The sequence below is a fragment of the Equus caballus genome, chromosome 5 (genome assembly GCF_041296265.1).
Source record: "Equus caballus isolate H_3958 breed thoroughbred chromosome 5, TB-T2T, whole genome shotgun sequence".
Taxonomy (NCBI): domain Eukaryota; kingdom Metazoa; phylum Chordata; class Mammalia; order Perissodactyla; family Equidae; genus Equus; species Equus caballus.
In genome coordinates this window covers 73,329,034-73,351,748 of record NC_091688.1, presented here as the reverse complement: position 1 = coordinate 73,351,748, position 22,715 = coordinate 73,329,034, and the positions used below count along the sequence as shown (strand labels likewise).

Here is a 22,715-nt window from a genome sequence, read left to right as displayed (position 1 = left end):
TGAATAATAGCAATTCATTTATTCACTCATCTGTTCATTCAACAAACATTTACAAAGTGCCAGGCACAATATTAGTGGCAGTGATTTGATGGCGAATTTCACCAAATTCCCACTTTTAATAAGCTCTCATCCTGGTGAGCAAAGATACACAAACAATTACAATAGAACGTAGCACATGCAATAAAAGAGATATATCCAGGCATTATAGAGATTGATTTCTAAAATAAATAATTATTGAAGATGAACCTTCTGGATCATTCAATGCAATGTCTTTCAAAGTGCATACATAGTCTTTTCATTCTTTGGTGACTTAAAACCTTGACTATCCAATTAATTTCCATATATCAATCAGCAAGGCACCATGCTCAGTGCTACAGAAAATGTAAAGTATTAAACAGTATAAAATAAAGACTTTACACTAAAGGAACTTTCCATGTAGTTAGGACATAAGATTATACGTAAGAATGATTTGCGGCAGAGGTCAGAGATAAGAATCTCTTAAGGTAACTGGTGGATGCCAGCCACACTACCCCAGAGGTCATCAAAATGCTCTGGGCCCCACAAGGGCTTGGCCTTTTAGGGTATCAGAATATGCCACCCCAAAATATGTCACTTAGGCATAAGGATTATTTTGAGCTTAAGACAATTGAGAAGACGCAGATACAAGAAAAGCTCTTTGCCCCCTTACTTTGCCTAAAAGCAGGATGTAAATTTTCAAAGGTGTGTCTCATTTTCCACAGCAGGAAGGGCAGAACTCTCAATCACAAAGAGACAGTTCTAGACCCTTATCAGCCCAGAGATGGGGACCAAGAGGAACCTATGTCACAAACCTTACTTTTTAAATAACCCTTATCTATCACTAGTTTCCCCCATACATTTGCCTTCTCACAGGTTGCTGCCCCTGAAAGCTTAAACCCCTTTTCCTTTGTCCTATCACTTCCCCACAAATTTATTGTTTTTTCTTAAATGCTATATAAACCTCAAGTTCTGCTCATCCCTTTGAGTGACTCATCATGAGTTCCATATGCATGCATGATACATGTGTTAACAAACTGTTTGTTTTTCTCCTTAATCTGTCTTTTGTCAGTTTCTTTCACAGGCCCAGCCCAGTGGCTAAGACACTGTGACCTAAGAGAAGAGAGATTTTTTCCTTCCCTCTACCTTCAAAGGCTAAGCAGAAAGGATTTTAAATACCATGGATTGTATGTAGACATAAACTGACACCCAGTCTTGATAGGCCTGGGGCTTCATGGGAGAAAGACTGAAAATGGACTAAAACTGGAGTTTGATGAAGTTCCTCAAAAGGCCAGACAGGACAGCAAAAACAATGGGCCATGAATAAAGAATTCCATCAGAATAAACCAACCACAGCAAGGTGAGGCTCTAAATACATCCAGATACATTGTGAGAATGAGTACCTTCCTCTGACTAAGCCCTAACTTAAGAGTTTTATGAGATCTCAGTAGAAGTATATGACATAAAAGAAAAAATGATGCCAGTTCAGGCCAGGAGTTCTGATTTAAGAAAGAGCTATGACCAAGCAGGTTAAAAGAAGCAAGAACAACTTTTCTGTTGACCAGAAAGAAAGAAAGGAGGACATAATCAATCTAGCAGGAAGAAACTCGAACAAGGAGAAAGTATAACTTTGAAAGCTGAATAGGCATCAGAGCAAGCTGAACTCCAGGCTGCTGGGGCTTCAGTAGCTCTGCTTAGAGCCTCATACTGCTCTGAAAGCATTGTAGCCAACACGTAGCCCTGTGCTATGAACAAATGTGTGAGAATCACATCAACAAGCATCTCCTATAAAAAACAAGTGGAACATGAGATACTAAGAAGAGTTGGTCAGATTTGTTCATAATCATGTAGACAGGAGTAGAGAGGTGATTATTGATTGTTATAAATGTGACATATTTATATTCACCAGTGGATGTGGTCAGCAGTCAGATGGGTGATACACACATAAACACAGTACAATGCAACAAGTGTAAAATACAAATGTGAACAAGAGTGTTTCAAAGGAGGGAAGGCTTATTGTGGGATGAGATAATCAGGTAGGTGAAATGTGACAAATGATCAGCTTTCACATAGGTGGAGAAGAGGGAAGGCAATTCAGGAGGGGGAAATCATAAGGAGGAGGAACAGAAATGGGAGGAGAAAGAAAAGCATACATGCTGTATTCAGGGGATGGGAAATAGAGCAGCGGGGTGTCAGCAGGCTTTAGTAGGAACACTACTGCTCTGGACATCAGGTGAATTCCTGCTTGTCTCAGAGCTTTCAATGCCATCAATACATGATGGCTCTAAATTTCAAACCTTTATATTCACTTGGATGTCTAATACGTATCTTAAATTTATCACGCCTAAAACTAAAGTTTGGTTCCTCCATCCCAACACTGGTCCTCAGATAATTCCTTTCCATGATTTTTTACAGCCCTAAACTCTATCATCATACTATTCCTTTACCAGCATCATGCCAAGTCCAGGTGCAGGCAATGATTTTTACACTATTTAAAAACAGGTATAAAACTGACTCAAATAAGCCCATTTTGTATTGTCACCATGAACTGGTAACTCTAAACAATGCACTGATAATCTAAACACTGTCACCCCCAAAAAATCTTCGGTGAATCTAAATTCTAAATGATTCCTATAGTTGTTATAGAGTGTAGTAATATGTGTGCAAGCTTTAAATGATCCCACTTTTATTATCTCTTCTTTAATAAACATTGAGTTCTACAGGGAAGTTAACATGGAGAACTCCACTTAAACAGTGGCCACTGTTACATGCTGATTCAGCTAAAAGTATCCCTAATTCCAACAGCCCATAGGCAGCATGAGGCTCCACCCCAACAATATTACATATTCCAATGCTTAAGTGATTGATTTGGAATTGATAAAATGATAGCACATGAGGAAACATGAATCACTTCAATTCTGTCACTTCGTGTGACCACAAGGAGTTCTTAATTTGTGTTTAAAATTTAAAATAGTGAAACAGTGTGAACTGTATCTTTAATATTGAAATTGCTTTAATTGTTAATGTTTTATTTTATAAGAATGAATGAAAATAATTATTATTACTGATTATTACATGATCCTTATTGAAAATAATTATATTCTACAGACTAGAGGATAAGCACGTTAAAAAAATAATCTATTTCAGGCATCACATGTGCTAGCACTGCCATCCGGTATAAACTGCCATTTTTAAAACCCTTTTGTGCATATATAATCACTTGACACACTCTATATCTGGTTTATTGCTGCTTTATCACCTGCCTGCCCACCACTAGAGTATAAGCCCCACGACAACAAGCAGTTTGCTTTGCTCTCCTTTGTAGCTCTAGTGCCTGAGATAATGACCAGCACAGAGCAGAAGATCAATAACTACCAAATGAAGGGAGAGAGGGGAAAAGATGGGTAAATAGCAGGTCACAGAGGGCTTTCTGTGCCAAGCCAGATTCTTTACCTCTTGGGTTATGGGGAGTTATTGAGAGATTTTAAGTAGAAGTGCAATATAATCAGATTTGGAAATGACAAGGAAAATAGAGTTGAAAAAGACAAATCAGGACAGAAAGTGAACCATTTGGAGGCTACTGCAGTGGTACAGGAAGTGAGATGTTAAGGAATCAGAGAAGAAGGGGTGAGAGGACACTTTAAAAAGTATTCACAAAATACAATTGCCAGAATATTGAAGAATAGTGCAGATAAATCCCTTATGTTTTGGTAATGCCATCCACTGAGACAGTAAACACAGGAAGAGGCGCAATATTGATTGGTGTGGTGAAGTTTATAAGAGGAGATACCCAGGATTTGAATGTATGACCAGGCCAGAGAGAGAGGTCAGGGCAGATATAGATTTTTAAATAATTTGCATGTAGGTGGTAATTGAAACCATGAGAGTAAATGAGATTACCCTCAAGACTGGTGAGAAAGGGAATAAAAGGACAGAAGATGGAGATGGATTGGAATGATTGCTTCCCAGGTTTGTTATGCTTATGAAAAGAAACTTTTATTCTTCTATCTGTGCTCTTTTAACAATCTAAAGGTTTAAAAGAATTTTTCCTGTGGCAACCATAAATACTTTAGTACAGTTAGTAGAGCACCAGCTAACCTGAAAAAAACCCATCTTTCTTCTATGTTCATTTTCTTTCATATAAATGGAATTTACCTATAATAACTCTCTTCCATTCTTTTTAAAGCACAACTCTCATACTTTGATAGAGCTTTGCTTCAGTTTATCATGGTGCAGGTACCAAACTTTAAATTTGCATTGCATCACACATATTCTCAAAATATTTCCTACTGCCATTACTATTTAACCCAAACCACATTTCTCTTTATTGTCCATCAATATGAAATGCAACAGACATAGTGAAAACATTGCAACATTTGAAACAGCTAAAGCAAAGGACACCATTGCCCTGACTATCCTATCTCACAGAAATGTCCTAATCCAAATATATTAATTTTTATACATAATAGACAAAATCATAAAGTATATATATGCATGCACACTTACAGTCTCTTAACACCATCTTTGTTATCTTTTTTATCATAATATCAAGTCCTTTAACCCTTTTAAACTCATGCTGTGGAAAAAAAAGAAGAAATAGGTGGAGGAAAGCAAAGCTACTGATTATTTTGTAAATTTCTTGCAGTATCAGGAATGAGAAGCTCACAGCAATAAATGCCCAGCTCAAGAAACAAGAAAAGTCTCAAAGAAACAATCTAATTTTACACCTCAAGGAAGTAGAAAAAAGAACAAAAGAAGTCCAAAGTCAGTAGAAGGAAGGAAATAAGAAAGATTACAGCAGAAATAAATGAAATAAAGATTAAAAAAACAATAGAAAAGATCGATGAAATTAAGAGCTGTTCCTTTGGAAAGATAAACAAAACTGAAAAACTCTTAACTAGATTCACCAAGAAAAAGAGAGAGAGGACTCAAATAAATAAAATCAGAAATGAAAGAGGCGATGTTACAACAGATATCACAGAAATACAAAGGATGATGAGAGATTACTGTGAACAACTAGACACCAACAGATTGGACAACTTAGAAGAAATGGATAAATTCCTAGAAACATACAACCTACCAGGACTGAATTACGAAGAAACAGAAAATCTGAAGAGACCGATTACTGCTAAGGAGATTGAATCAGTAATAAAAAATCTTCCAGTAAACAAAAGTCCAGGATCAGACAGCTTCATTACTAAAGAATTTAATTTAAAGAAAAATTAATACTAATCCTTTTCAAACTCTTCCAAAACACAGAAGAGGGAGGAACTCTTCCAAACATATTTTATAAGGCCAGCATTACCCTGATATCAAAACCAGACAAGGACACCACAAAAAACAAAAATTACAGGTCAATATCCCTAATGAACATAGATGCAAAAGTTTTCAACAAAATATTAGCAAGCCGAATTCAACAGTACATTAAAAGTACCATACACCATGATCAAGTAGGATTTATCTAAGGATGCAAAGATGGTTCAAAATCTGCAAATCAGTCAATGTGATATACCACATTAAGAAAATGAAGGATAAAAATCATATGATCATCTCATTAGATGCAGAAAAAGCATTTGACAAAACTCAACATCAATTTATTATAAGAACTCTCAACCAAGCAGATATAATGTACCTTAACATACCACAGCTAATGTCATACTCAATGATGAAAAGCTGAAAGCTCTTCCTCTAAGATCAGGAACAAGGCAAGGACGTCCATCATCACCACTTTTGTTCAACATAGTATTGGAAATCCCAGTCAGAGCAATTAGGCAAGAAAAAGAAATAAAAGGCATCCAAGTTGGAAAGAAGTAGTAAAACTGTCACTCTTGCAGATGACATGATATTATATATAGAAAACCCTAAAGACTCCATCAAAAAACTGTTAGAACTAATACAAGAACTCAGTACAACAGCAGGATACAAAATAAGTACACAAAAACCTGTTGTGTTTCTTCACACTAATAACAAACTATCAAAAAGAGAAACTAAGAAAACAATCCCACTTACAATTGCATCAATAAAGATTGCAATCAATCTGCAATACAATTGCATCAAAAAGAATAAAATTCTTAGGAATAAATTTAACCAAGGAGATGAAAGATATGTATATCGAAAACTACAAGACATTAATGAAAGAAATCGAAAGACACACAAATAAATGGAAAGATATTCCATGTTCATGGATTGGAAAAATTAATAATGTTAAAATATCCATACTACCCAAAGAAATATACAGATTCAATGCAATCTATATCAAAATTCCAATGGCATTTTTCACAAAAGCAAAACAATCCTAAAATTTGGAACCACAAAAGACCCTCAATAGTCAAAGCAATCTTGAGAAAGAAGGTCAAAGCTGGAAACATCACACTTCCTGAATTCAAACTATATTACAAAGCTATAGTAATCAAAATAGTATGCTACTGGAATAAAAACAGACACATAGATTAAAGGAACAGAATAGAGAGCCTAGAAATAAACCTGTGCATATACAGTCAATTAATTTACAACAAGGAGTCAAGAATATACAGTGGGGAAAGATAGTTTCTTCAATAAATGGTGTTGGGAAAACTAGGCAGCCACATGCAAAAAAATGAAACTGGACCACTATCTTACACAATACACAAAAGTTAACTCAAAATGGATTAAAGACTTGAATGTAAGACCTAAAAACATAAAACTCCTAAAAGAAAACACAGGTGATAAGCTCCTTGACATAGGCCTTGGTGATGATTTTTTAAATCCAACACCAAAAGCAAAAGCAACAAAAGCAAAAATAAACAAGTGGGACTAACTACATCAAACTAAAAAGCTTCTGCACAGCAAAAAAACCCATTAACAAATTGAAAAGGCAACCTACCAAATGGAAGAAAATAACTTCAAAATCATGGATCTGATAAGGAATTAATGTCCAAAGTATATAAAGAATTCATACAACTCAATAGCAAAAAACCCAATCTGATTAAAAAATGGGAAGAAGATCTGAAGAGACATTTTTCCAAAGAAGACATACAGATGGGCAAGGGGTACATGAAAAGATGCTCAACATCGTTAATCACCAGAGAAACGCAAATCAAAACCACAATGAGATAACACCTCATACCTATTAGAATGCCTATTACCAAAAAGACTAGAAATAACAAGTGTTCACGAGGATATGGAGAAAGGGAAATCCTTGTGCACTGTGGGTGCGAATGTAAATTAGTGCAACCACTATGGAAAACAGTATGGAGGTTGCTCAAAAAATTAAAAATTGAATTACCACATGATCCAGCAATTCCACTTCCGGGTGTTTATCCAAAGAAAATGAAAACACTAATTCAAAAAGATACATGCACCCCCATGTTCACTGCAGCATTATTTACAATAGGCAAGATATGGAAACAATTTAAGTGTACATTAATGAATGAATGGATAAAAAAAATTGACACTGATTAAACACTTCATATTGTCCTTAGATACTGGGAAGATTCAAAGAAAAAGGAAAGAAAATAAACCAAAGAATTTAAAAGAAACATGTTTGGTCATTAATCCAGGGGAATCTGCCCCACTAGAAAAGGTTTAGTGAATATATAAAAACAAGTTTAGTGCCAACTTATATGACTTAAAAATGCTCATCCCGTATTTGAGTTAAAAAAGAGATAAAGATGCTAACAATCGTAATAATCTTCTACCAAAACTGTCAATACAGAATAATTCACAAACAAGGCTTGCTCCATTTTAAGCTTCTTCTGAAAATGCAATTAAGGGGGAAAAAAATTTCCTAGTCTACTAGGGTACACAGCAATTAAGCTCATATTTTTTAAATTAGCTCACATATTCGTTGATGTGTATAATTGAAAAAAATGTACAAAGCTTATACATATGTTGCTAATAGATTATGTTTTTCCTAATTAATAAAACTGTGGTAAAATGCCATTAAAAAATATATTCTAAATCATTCCAGCAAAATAATACATTGGTACTTTATGTTCCAGGAAAAAGAATTTTACAAAATACGTGTAATCATTTAAAACTCTTAGTGGTGAAGCATCGATAGAGAAAAATAATTATTTCTTGATAATCGGGTAGTTTTTTCTTCAGTTTATGTTTCATATCCTCTCTACAGGCTGGTCTTAGTATGTGATCTTTTTGCTTGATGATTCAGTCAAATAGTTTTACATTGATGACTGATAGCTTATCTTGGGTTTAGTATATTATCATTTGACTGATATTGAAATTTATTCACTTGTTGATACATATTTACAGGTGCCATAAAAGATAAACATAAGCACAAATTTTAGTCACAACTTGTTCAAATTTATTCTCTGTGATTATCAAATAACACATTTGTTGCTTAAAGAATAGTCCAGTAGCATAAAAACTTAAACCCAAAGTATAGCAACAAATACGCCAAATGGTTGTATTTTATAATCCATGATTTTCTGATGCAAGATGACATATTTAGGGAAAATAATAAATTAACTTACCACCCAAATTCTTTCTCATTTTTAGATCAAATGTTTTAAGCAATATCCACTGAATAATTAAAATAAATTTTATTTTTTATGATCATAAATGCAACATATGTTTACTATAGAGTTCCATTTATTTTAAATAAAGCAAACTCCACCCAATTTCTAAGCTTCGTTTGAATATCTGAAAGTCACTGATCCAAAGTGAACATTTTCCATTTCAATGGACGAATCTTCATAGGAATAAAAGACGATGTGATTGAATCCTAGTTTATAATAATGATAATGATTAATAGTAAATATGAATAAGGTATTTATGAGACAAACACTGCATAAATGTATATTAAAATGGAACATTTTGGTATAGTGTGACATAATTGTAATCAAATGCAGAACTTCAGAGATTGTAAACTGAAAATATGTGAGCAGGACATGTCTGTGTACACAACAAAAATGAATCATCCAATATTTTATAGAGCTAGGTTTTCCGCATGTCTAATTTCCATAATTTCCAGATACATCTCCATTAAAGAAAAGATTCACAGGGATGAAATAAGTTTTCATATGATTGTTTCCTCTATCCATAAAATATTTTGCTAAGATTTCTCTTAAATTCACAGAACTAGACCGAAATTTTTAAATAAATATTGCTTAAAGCCAACTGCGAATTTAAAGTGAATAATAAAATCAAAATTTGAGCATTTGGAAAAGAACATTTAAATACCATCTGTGAGCCTGAAGTTCCTATATGATTATGAACCAACAATATTCATAATTGTTTTACCCCATCATTTCTGACACTATAAACATGAAATAAATGTAGGCATTACCTTAAACCACCAACGTATTCTTGTTTTTCAAATATAGTGATGTCAGAGTAGCCTAATCGAGCCAAAAAGGAAGCGCAACTGATACTTGCAGGCCCAGCACCAAAAAGAGCAATCTTTGCAGAATAGGCTTCAGGCATTTTTTCTGGAGGAGGCAGAGAAGGATTTCTGATTTGTGGGATATTCATTGCTTTGAACACCTATGGAAAAATCAGTTGTCATGGTTAACATTTTTAAACTAAATTTTACATCCTCAAACATATTTTTAATGTTTAAATCCCTTAGTGTTTTAAATAGAAATAAACAATACATTTTCAGTAGTAATATGACACACTGAGAAGTTAATAGGGCCTAGTCGATGACAATCGGTGCTTGACTCACAGTCTTTGAAAAAGTCCTATCTAGACTCACACCTCCTCTAGGAAGCATTCCTGACTCACTTCCCCTACTCCTACCTCTAGTCCAAGTTCAGTGCTCTTCTTCCAAGCTCCTGTACCATACTTTGTACGCCTCTAACATAACCATTTACCACTGTACCTGTTTATGTGTCATGTTTCCACGTTAGTAGGACGTCAGCACCTTGAGTCAGAGAATATGTCTTATATAAAAACACACATACATATAACTTATTAACTACATGTTTTGGAAATTTTTAAAAACACACTACCATTATACTACAGCAGTTAGCACTAATCTGGCACACAATAGACATTCAGGAAATAATTTGTTGACATCTGCTTCTGGTTGTGATAGATAAGCTTTTAAAGGATAATATTTCAAAAATCTGTTAGAAGCACTGGAGAGCTACTGAAGACAGACTGGGGGGCCAAGATCTCAGAGAAAAGGGAACTTCAGAGAAATCAAATGATAGCTTAGAGTTACTTTTACCCTGAGGGAACTGGCCACTTCTTAGCAGAGGGAGGAAGGCTAAGAATCTGGTAGAGTATCACAGCTCAGAGGAGACGGCAAGAGACTTTTGGCAATCTTTTAGGACTAGAGACACACTGGGTTTGGGGAATGTAACAGGTCAGAAACTGGAAGCAGAAGAAAGTGCAGGAAAGCGAGCTTAATTCTTAAGCTGCATAGCAGAAGAGGCTAAGAATCTAAACAAAAAATCTCTGTAAATCGGAGGAGAGTTTTCTGCACTCTGACTGTCCAGAGGAAACAAAAGTTGAAGTGCAGGAGTAACTAAAGAAGGAAGAGCCCTAGTAAACACCCCGGCATATGGCTGGAACTTCTGAAGGGCTATGCTCTACAAGTGGGGCAGACAAGAGGTGGACAAAAAACCAGCCTAGGTCAACTCTGCCCCTGATTTGAATGAAGGTGATTAGTTCTCACTCTATCTAGCTACCAAATGAGAGAGTGGACCTTCTGTGGAAGATAATAAGTCAACAGCAGCATCTACAAATTTTCATATACAGTGTCTGGCTTTTGATAAAAAAGCCCAGGCCTGCCAATAACTAAGAAAACAGAATGAGATGCATACATAACCCAGTAAGTGTAGTTATCAAACATAGACTTTAGAATAACTATGATGAATATGTTCAAAAAATAAATAAGAACGTGAACTTCACCAGGAAACTGGAACTTGTGAAAAAACAAAAGAAATTTTGGATGAGAAAAAAGTACGAAATTGAAATTAAAAACTATATAAATGTATTTAATAACAGATTGGACAGGTGATCAAAAAAGGACTAGCAAACTGAAGATGCATCCATAAAAACCACCTAGACCAAAGCATGCAAGCAAATAGGAAGAAAAATACAGAAAAGAACATGAGACAACAAGACAATATAAACAGATGTAATATATGAGTAATTGGAATCCTAAAAGGAAAGAAGAGATAATAAGCCAAAAGCAACACTTGGAAAAAAAAAAAAGGAAATAGACTAAGAATTTCTCCAAATTAATGAAAGACATCAAGACACAGATTCAAGAAGTTCTAAAATCTTAAACAAGGCAAATATAAAGAAACACACACTCATGTACATCACAATAAAATTGCTGAAAACCAAAATAAGAAAAATAAAGCATTGAAAATAACCAAAGAATAAAGACATAGTACTGTCAACCAGCAATAAAATGGCTGACAGCTTTTTCCTTAAAAGGAATGATAGAAGTCAGAATACAATTAAATATTTCTTGAGCAAATGAAAGAAAATGCCTTCTACCTAGAATTCTACTCAGAAGGAAATGTTCTTCAAATGTGAAGGCGAAATAAAGACATTTGCAGAGAGAACATGCCAGCAAGAGTAAAAGAAATACTAAAGAACATTAAAGAAAGTTCTTTAGGAAAAAGGAATTATCCCAAATGGAAACACAGAAATGAAGGAAAAAATAAAGAGCACTGGAAATTATAAAAAATCAGGAAAATGTAAATGAATATTGACTGTAGAAAGTAATAATGTCACATGGGGTTTAAGGTAAATGAAAACTGAAACACATGATAAAAGGCATGAGAGGTTAATAGAGTTAATATGTATTCGATCGCAGCATTGTCCAGGAAATGGCAAAAGAACTAATATATATTAGACTATAATCAGTTAAGGATGTATGTTGCATATCTGCAATAACTACCAAAAGAATAGTAAAAGAATATTTAACTAGCTAAGTTGTTGGTGGGGGAAGTGGAAATTTTTAAAACACTTTATCAGTACAAAAGAAATAAATGAGAGAAAATTAAGGTAAATCATTGGGCAGGGAAGGGGGTAATAGAAAAACAAATAAGCAGATAGTAATTATAAACACACATAAATGAGTAATTACATTAAATATAAGTGGATTAAGATTCCAATTAAAAGATCAAAATTATAAAAGATATATATATCTTAAACATACAGAAAGGTACAAAGTTAAAGGATGGAAAAAGTTATGCTATGCAAACACTAACCAGAAGAAAGCTAGTAAAGGTATACCAGTATCGGACACATTAATTAGATTTTAAGGCAAGATGCATTACTAAAGTTAATGAATAATAAAATGGCCTATCCATAAGCAAGATTTTACAATTCTAAATCTATAGGTACCTAATTACAATTTCAAAATCCATAAAAGGAAATTAACAGAACTGAAGGTATAGAAAAATAAATCGATATGTTCTCACTATTCTCCACTCATCCAAAACTTGACTATTGACAGAAGTGGCCTATGAATAAATTCATATTAAGGATAAATTATTTATAATATTTAATGGATTACCTCACAGGGTTATTTGCATTTAATAGGACAAAGCAGTATGTTTCTCTCCTGTGGAAGACTAGGCAAAGATCAAAAGACAGATGGGAGTTTTCTTGGGAGTGAGGAAAAGGGGAGGTCTATCTGGCATTGACGTTTTCTTGACATCCTCCCACATACACCACCAATGACTCTCAAAGTCTGCCATTCAAAGTTTAAGGATTTAAGGAACATCCAAATGATCCCATCTAAAAATTAAAGAGGGTCTTATCAAGCAATATTACAAGGCCTAATTCCTCAGTCTGAGCTAAATGGCCCCACAAATATTCCCACAGCATTTTGTCATTTTTATCCTAATACTTTATCACATTTTACTGGTTTACTTATCTGTTTCCTCCCTTAGACCATAAGATCTTTAAGGGCAGACACCATCTTTGAATTCATCTTTAATTTCTAGTGTTTTTTGTAGAAGAGGGTATATACGTTAATTAATGAAGAGTTTCAGTTAAAACAGACATATAACCATTTCTTATTTCCAGTACAATCTAGGGTTTTACAAATTACAGACATATTTTGCTGCTCCTTCCTGTGCTATCCAAATAGTAAAGATTTTCTCTCATATCATTTTTATTTTTATTTATTTGTTTGTTTATTTATTTTGTGAGAAAGATTGGCCCTGAGCTAACATCTGTGCCAATCTCCCTCTATTTTATCTGGCATGCCACCACAGTGTGGCTTGACACTCGGTGCCAGGTCCACACCTGGGATCCAAGCCTGCAAACCCTGGGCCACTGAAGCAAAGCACGTGACTTAACCACTTCGCCACCAGGCTCACCCCTCTCATATTATTTTTAAATCAACATGTTTTTACCTTTCATATCTTCCTAAGCAATCTGAAAAGGGACTAAATTCTAATTCTAAATTAATAAACTGTTTTACTGAAACACTAATAAAAACATATTTGAAATCTGTCATATTTTTGCAAAGTAAGATTTCATATACTTTTCACAAATCAACATTTAACTGTACACTTAACATGATCAGGGAGAGCTACAGCTAATTTCATCTAGGAATTAAATAAATACCAACCTCCTTCGTATTCAGTTGAGTACTCTTAGATTTGCAAACTAGTAATTAAAAACTTTCTGATGTAGGGCCAGTCTCATGGCCTAGTGGTTAAGTTCAGCACGCTCTGCTTTGGCAGCCTGGGTCCAGTTCCTGGGCGCAGACCTACACCACTTGTTGGCAGCCATGCTGTGGCAGCAACCCACATACAAAATAGAGGAAGACTGGCACAGATGTTATCTCAGGACAAATGTTACTTCTCAATTCACCTGGTGTTCAAACTCCGTGAGCTACAATATATCTAAACTTTTATGTCCAATATGGTAGCCATTAGCCACATGTGACTATTCAAATTTATATTTAAATTCGTTATAACTAAAGATAATTAAAAATTTAGTTTCTCAGTAGCACTAGCCATATTTCAAGAGCTCAATAACTACATGCGGTTGGGCAAATGAACCAACCACATTATAGAACATTTCCATCATTATAGAACATTTCCATCATTGTAGAAATTAGAATTTACAACATATGATACAATAGACATAACCTCAAGAGCACAGTCAATGCAAATGAAATAAATAATTATGAAGTAACATTTTTACTATTTGTTACATTTGTTTTTAATACAATTTATATGATTATAAAATTACATAGTTTAATTTTTCATAATGGCTATATTTAACAACTGGCTCACAAAATTCCTGAAAATTTAATCAGCCTCTCAAGAGCTGGTCCAAGCTGGCTTCAACACACTGCTGGACTTAAGCAATAGGTGAGGGTTCATTTAATTTTATTTAAACCTCTAAGAGAGTTGCATCATCAATCCCAAACTTTGAGATGTAGCAGCTATCCTTCCCACTCTCCTCAAGATCTGAAGGAATAAGTGGCTCTCTATCCTTTGAAACAGCAGCATTCAAGTCCTTTTCAACTAAAATACACATAGTGGATAATCTCATATGTACACAGTATACTTCCATTAATGTAGCCTGGTTGCGACACAATGTTAAAAGAAAAAAAAAAACTGGCCAGGAAGTCAAGCAAATAGTTCTACAAACATTTTTGGGGGGACAGGGGTTTGATATATATCTAAAGTACTTTATAAACCTGAGATGTGAAATCAGTCATTTATTATACACCTAAAAATGTCATTTTATAAAAGAAAGCAAATTAATATATCTAATAAAGCAAACACTGAACTATGTTTAGAATAATGAATCTTGGGATATTTTTCCTCAGACTGCCAATCCATATGAGTGAAAAAAGCTCATTTATACTATCGAAAAAACAGCATGAATTAATTTTGTCCCAAAACTTAGTATTAATGAAAACAAATCTATAAAATTTAAGAATGTTCATAAATAAATAGCAATGAAGCATATTTCTCATCTTTTTTTAAAAACTAGATCAGTCTTCAAATAAATGTAACTAAAAATTACAGACAAATATACATAAAAGCTATACTAAGTTCACTTACTTATAATAACAAAAGAACATTTTCTAACAGATTTTCTTGAAGTACAATTCCTATTGTTTCATAACGTAACAAAAACTTAATCCAAGTCAATTAAGCTCTTTAGGTGAGAAAGACACCTTTCTTTAAAACAACATTCAATTGTCAGTCATTGATTAATTTTCTAAGGTGTAATTTTTTTCTAAGCTGAAGATTCAACTGCCAAAAACAAAGTAATAGAGAAAACAACTAAGTTAATCAGTATCACAAGGGAGTGATTCGATTATTTAAAGATGTATGGAAAGTACAGCCAATATGTATTTCCCCACAATAATAAGAAGGTTGATATTCACTGAGTACATACGATGTGCCTGGCTTTATGCTTAGTCTCTATACAGATGATCTCATTTAGTCTTCAATAGTCCTTTTATGAAGGTACAATTATGATTTCCATTTCCCAGGTGAGGAAAGTGTGGCCAAGTTCACATACTGAAGACTTCATCCCAAGGTTATTTGACTCCAGAATCTGAACTCTTAAACTGCCATTGTCAAATTTTTATAGTGATTTGCAACAGGAAATCATCATATACATATAATATTTCAACAGGAAATGTATAACTGAAAAAAGTATTACATGAATTTATCTTCCCTAAGTCTAATACACTTATAACAGTCAATCTATTAACAACAAAAGCTGGTTGTTCTATTTAATAAATTAAATTTACAAACCAAGAATTGTTAATGAAGTGTTTGAAAAACACAGCACTACACCATCTGGCTTCCTACCATGCTATTCTGCCACCTGAGAACCTAAGGTAGTTAGCTGCACTAAGAGGAGCGCGATCTTGTGATCAATCAAAATATTTTATATTTATATCCTTTGAAAGGCATTCTCTTCCATACCAATGCTGTAGCACTTGGACTATTTTAAGATTATGTTACTTTCCATCAATAGCATATAACAAACTTTTACAGAGCCTTATGACAGAACAAGCACTGTCTTATAGGAAATGATGAAAAAGGCCTTGAACTAGCTCTGAAGGACCTAGTTTGGCTTATTTTACATTTGCTGCTAGTGAAATTATGTTTAGCTACCTATAACTGAGCACATACTATCTTCTAGGCACTTAGCTAGGGGTTTTACATAATCTTTTTTCAGAACATTATAGCTTACAATCTGACTTTCCCTATAGGTTATAATGTAATCAGAGGATGTTCCCTCCCATCTGTAATCCCAGGATATAATAGAATTCTACCACACAGTAGGCATACAACAAGATTTCGATGAATTTCAAAATCCCTGAACTCCAGTTACAGTCTTCAACAAATGAGTAATAGTCACCAAGGAAACACAGTTCTTCCTCAGTGATTCAGAAGGACAGTTATTTATAAGTGAATATTCTTCTTGAGGAGCATTTTAAAATAGATTTCCTGCATAATCACCCTGTGATTTCTGATCTCTTACTCATCTAGAAAGTGTATTTCTTTCATCACTCCAAAGTGACTTTACTAGCATTTTCTTTATAATTTTCACATTATTTTGAGGCAAGGGAGAGATTATCCTGATTTTAAAAATGGAAAGCTCAGACACAGAGAGCGACCGTGGGATCTTCCCTCAAGCCTCTTCACCTTCTGGAGACAGAAAAAATGATTTTGTAATCATTATATAGTGTGCTCTAAATGAAAAAGAACATAGCATGGAAAATGCAAGGATATTTACCAATTCTAATTTCAGGGTAACTCTTTCTCATTTTAATCTTTCTTACTTTCTAAAATGGTACACAATGAAAATAAACATGAATGTTTGGTAGCTATAATTCTTCCTCAATTACTCTATTTGTTCTTGTTAATCAAGCAATAGCAAAAACAAACTATGGGGAAATCATGACAAATAAAATTTTCTTGGAAATTTTAGAATATCTCCACTAGGTGAAGGACGAATTGTACAACGATAGCTGTATTCTGCATACCTCTTAAGAGGTTCATATTTTTGCAAGTATTGAAATTGACTTTATTAAAAAATAAAACATCATTTCTGGTAATTTCTAGAAATATTATTTCATCAGTGTAGATCTAAAAGAAATCTTAATAAAAATAATGCTACAGTGATTTTCATTTTGCTGGTTTGGGTTTCTTTGCATTATTTAATTAGCTGTATGACAGTCTGGTTACCTTTTGAATGCTTGAACGGGGAAAGATCACTATTTGTGCATCCAAAAGTAAGTTACCTCAAATTACATGCCCTCTAGGAGACACTTCTATGTAATTTTCTTTGTAACTTGTTTCCTTTTGTAAAATAAGTCAAAAGAAATATGAGTGCATACTATGCACTGCCCTCAGCCTTTGAGAGGAAACATTCTAGGGCAACCTGACAGCTTTCTTCACAACAATTAAACAAGGGACACCAAAAGTAGGAACTATGTTTCAAATACATCTGAAATAAGGAAAACTTCATGCCACGGCAAACTTTCAGTTATCAAAATTATTAAAGTGTTGGTAATTCTTAAAGATTTTATTTCATTATTTTTCTCATTATTACAATAGACACTATTGTGAGACATCTCTGGCATGATAAAAATACTGTGTAATTTGAGATCAGAATATTCTGTTCCTTTCAATTTCCACTTTAATTCAGTTAATATCTTTATGTGCCCTCTATGCACTAGACACCAGATTGAGTAAGACAAACACAGATTCTCCAGCAAGTAGCTCCCTGGATAACAGAGTACTCATATGTCTTAAATAAAGAAAAATTATTACAAACAATCTGTTAGGGGTAGTGCTCATTTTTACATATGGTGCTCTCTTGGAGCCCATGAGAAAGAAAAGTTACCCAGAAAGGAGAAAAGACAACACCTGAGCCTAATCTTTAAAAATTGATATGTGCTATCTCAAAGAAGACCTTACCTCTCTAAATGTCAGCTCCAAAACTAGGAGAGTAATAATCACTTCAGCAATTTATTGTGGAGACTGACAATGTGAACAATCTTCAAAGTTAGGGATGACTGCTCATTTTATAGACAACGGAACAGATTCCTAAGTCATTATACTTACGTTATAGTTTATATTTTTATAGTGACTATACTATGTGTTATATTTGAGATTTGAGGCTGCAAATGAATTAAATGGTTGAAGTTGACCAAATATAATTTGAAAAGATGGATGTGTATAGCTTGGTTATGAGCAACTTTACTGATCCAAAATCATATGTAGGTTCAAAGGGACCCATTTGCCTTCAGGGTTTGCTCATGCTGTTCCCTGTGCCTTGAAGACTCACTCACTGCCGACTTCATGGAGCTTGATGAACACCTTTTAGGACCCAATTTAAATTTCACTTTCTCAACTCAACTTCCCCTCCCTGCTAGGCTATTAGGTTTCCTAACTACCGACTCCCATTGTACTGTCTCCTGCCCCTGCTCAGCACTTTATGGTAATGTGCATGCTTAATTGTCTTTCTTTCTCGGTAGGCAATAAGCTCCCTGAGGGCTAGTATCACTCCTGTCTTGTTCATCACTGTATCCTTCACACCCAGACACTGCCTAGTACCTAACTAGTCACTCAGATGTGTATTCAATGGTGGAGTTGGAAACTAAAGCTGGCAGGGGCCAGGCAATCTATGTTACAGCTTGCTGAGGATAGGAGGATAGCAGGGAGGCAACAGAGGGTAGACGGAGCTATGGTGGCCTAGAGAGAGATCCTCCCCCTTTCCCATCAGATTAATAAAATAATAAAAGGACGGTAATTAGAAGGCGGTCACAATTGAAATGTACTGGTTACTGTGTGAAATTCCAGACAATCATTTATCAAACTAATTTCAAAGAACCAGACTTTTGTTTTGTAGATCATTGTTATTTTTGCTTGTATGCTTATTACTTTTCATCTTATTTGCATTTCCTTTCTTCTTTTTTAGAATTTACCACTAGCATCACCACACCACTCCTACCTGTTTGCTCTCTTTCTAACTCCTTGAGACGAACACTACTAATTTATACACATTCTTTATCTTTTCTGCTACACACACTTAACACCATAAATTTTCATGTAAAAATGACTTTGGCTGCATTTCACAGCTTGTCAATGGAAGGTGTCATACAGGTCTAAATATTTTGTATTTTCTATTGTGATGAACTCTTTCCCCCATAAGTTATTTACAAGTGTGTTTTTTAAATTTCCAAACAGAAATCGGTTGTTCCTGTCTACATTTTTGTAACTTTTTTTATTTCTAATTTAGTTATGTCATAGTTTAAAAACATACAGTCTGTATGTACTTCTTTAGAAATACATGTAACTGTTGCTGACCTAGTACGCAGTCACTTTGGTAAATGTTACCCAAGTGCATGAAAGGTTGTGTTCACCCTAGATTAGTTGGGGACAGGACTCTCTATAGATTTGTTAAATCAATCTAATAAGCTTTATTCAAACAACCTAATTTTGAGTAAGGCCATGCTGTAATGTATACACAAGTTTATGAATGTTACATCTGTTAAGACATTTATACTCTTTTCATTACTTTTCTCTTTATTTTTATTAATATTTTCCCTAAAATTCTACTTTTGCTACATATTAATATCACTACGTTAATTTTCTTACAGTTAATGTTTGCGTAGCATATCTTTTTTCAACCACCTTATTTTCAAGTTTCCTGATAAGGTCTTTCTCTTCTAGATGTCACAAAGTAGTTTAGAGTATTTATTTTTAATACATACTAGACTCACTTATGTTTTAACAGGCAAATTTAGTAAACATAAATTATTCTGATTAACTATATATGTGGATTTATTTAACTATTCATTTTGTGTTTCCTGTTTACCAGGCTTTTTCTTTGCTTCTCTCTCTTTTGTGTTTTATTTTTCCTTTCCTGTCTCTCATTGGATTACATTTTCTCCTCGCCCACGCCTCTTTATTTCTATGATTGCTTGGAAGTTACAGATTGTATTCCCATAATTTTTGTGATTATCTTTTAATTTTTAACACAGGTAAATCAATGTTTATAAAAACGTATTCTTAAGTTATTCAGTGTCTCTTCTCCTCCCAACATGAAAGGCCATTAGCATACTTGACCGAATGCACTCCCCCTACCCCCACCTCAAAAACTTTTATCAACATTATATAAAATTTTATTTCTATTTTTACATTTGATGTCCCAAAATGAGTTGTTATTATTACTTCATAGTTGATATTCAATTATATCTACCACCATATTTTGCTTACTTCTTTGCTCATCACTGTTTCTTGCATCTCTTTCTCTTTCACTCCAGATTCATTTCATTCATACTGAGAATAACTAACTTTTAACAGTTCTCCTAACAAGGTGAGTGATAAGCCACCTTAGATTTAAAATGCCTGAAAAATATCTGTATTAATGTCCTTATTGTTAAAGGAGAAATAAAATTCTTTACCTTAGTCCTTTAAAAATACTGTTCTCTTGGCTTCTGACATCTATTGATGTCGATGAGAAGTCTGGGCTCAGTCTAATTGTCATTTGGTTTTAAAGTAATCTCTTTTATCTTTTTCTAGAAGCACTGATTCTTTTGTCATCCCCAGTATTTTACAATATTATAACTGTTGGAGAGAAAAAAACTTCCTCTCCCCTTCAATGTTTCTTTCTGCTGGTCTAATAATCAAATGGATATGAAACATTAACAGAAGAAAATCAAGTTTATACATATGGGAACCCCACATACATGAGCGGGTCAGACAGAAAGGTAAAGTGAGGTATTTACGCCATCTTGAGCAAAGGAATGGGATAGGTACCTGGGGCTTCAGAAGGGAGGAGCATAATTCACAGGACAATAGGAAAAGCAGATGTCCAGTAATTAGAGGTTTGCCCTGCCATACAGATAGGGCATAGAAACTTATTTCTGGTAATAACTATTATTACGGGCAAGGCCCTCAATTTAAATTTAATGAGAGGAAAAGTTTCTCTTGAGTCTGCAGGGTCTCAACTGCCTTTATTTCAAAATATTTCACATGCCCAAGCAGCACATCTTGGGGACACCTGTTCTGAACCCTTTGACAACCATGGGTCCAGGTGACGAAATTACATCTTTCCTTTCTTTTGGAAAATTGTCTACCATAACTGAATTAAGGGTGCTCTTTGCCAGTCTCTCCTTCTCTCCCTCAGGTACTCCTTTAATAGGAACATTGGCGTCTTCTAAGCTTCTTAACTTCTCTATTATACTTTCCATTTGTTTATATCTCTTTTGTATACTCTGGTTGAATTTCTCAGATCTATTTTTTCTAGTTCACCAATTATATCTGTGTCTATAGCCAGTTCAAAATTTAACGGGTTTTTTTTGGTGTTTTTATTTCAGTGATTATGTTCAATCAACCATTTTTCACATTAAACTTGTTGTTTTTCATAATTTTATCTGATTCTTATGGCTATTATTTTACGCCTATTTATTTTAAAGGCCTGATTATGCTATTATTTGTGTTTCATTAGGATAAAGTCATTTCTGGGTTGAGTCTTTTGATCACCACTGGTAGCATTAGTTTTTCTAATGAAGTTTTGAACTTTTGTCACAGAGTTCTCTTGAGTGAAAGTTCTCTGCATTGCACGTACCCTCTTGCTTCCTATATCAAGTCTGTGGTGGCCTCCTCCTGCCCTCATTCCTCTCCCTCTCCCACTGCAGAACCAGGTCTCTTAGTGAAAAGCCAGGGCTCCGGCGCCCAGGTGATAGTCAGAGACATCACAGAAGCAAGTTACTGTGCCCCTAGGCACATGCCCAAAACACTGCGGCACAGCTCTCTCTGCAGCCTCATATAACCCCAGCCCTGTACAGTACTTGCATCTATTTTTTTAACTTCCTACCAGGAGTGGGTGAGTCCAGTCTTCTACCATGCATAATGCGTTGGGTACTTATTATCCCACACAAGTCACACACTCCAGCAGCTCCTCATTGCTCACGCAGAGTCTAGCGAACAGCAGCCCAAGTCTTCTGTTTACTGTCGAACATTTCTATACCATCTCTGGTCCCCAACGGTTTCACTTCAACTATTAATTTTTTTGCGTGCTTATTATATTTCATTTATTTTATTATACGCGGAGCAAAACGGGTGGCTTAAATTTTAACTCACAGCATCATGCCTCTTATAAGTGATTCATGCTGATATAGTATTATTGCTTTATACTACTTTATACTACTACTTATCAAATATATTTATGAAAATATGCCTATGTTTAAGTTGTTAAGATTTAAAGCAATGAAAATCCATCATTCTAAACTGTGAGGTGCCTGTAAGAGTACGTATATTTGGACTCACAAAAAACAAATTCACAAGGAAAAAAAAAACTATTAGCAAATAATCTCAACAACCATGCAATTTGGTAAATCTCAAAGTTAGTGTCCCAAATCTCTGAAACTTATTTTTATGTTTTGAAGCTCTAGATACTAATATATAGTTTTAAAACAAACTAAAATATTGTGCTGAAAATCATATAGCAATTCACCCAGTCAAACAGTTTCATTATCAATCATTGTGTCAGCCCTGAGTATTTTTAATAGATTCCTAAAAGTTTTTGGAGAATAATGTCAAATATTTAGAGAAATTTATCAGGACATTATTCCTTTCTATTAACCATTGGATTAAGAGCAAAAGGAGAGACACAAATGAAGCCTTAAGAGAAATTACTTGCATTTGCATCCTGAGAGCAACATTTCACCAGGGTGCAAACTATTGATTTTATTACCGTTTAATGTATATTTTTCATGTACATCTTAT

At 34.3% G+C, this 22,715-nt stretch overlaps 1 protein-coding gene across 2 annotated transcripts in view; it reads right to left on the bottom strand.

The window, feature by feature from the left end:
- DPYD (dihydropyrimidine dehydrogenase) overlaps positions 1 to 22,715 on the bottom strand; it is a 768,719-nt gene that overhangs the window by 541,419 nt on the left and 204,585 nt on the right. For both annotated transcript variants that reach the window (XM_023641574.2, XM_023641571.2), the window contains exon 6: positions 9,302 to 9,498. In XM_023641574.2, coding sequence (XP_023497342.2) covers positions 9,302 to 9,498 — 197 coding nt within the window. The remainder of the gene's footprint in view (positions 1 to 9,301; positions 9,499 to 22,715) is intronic.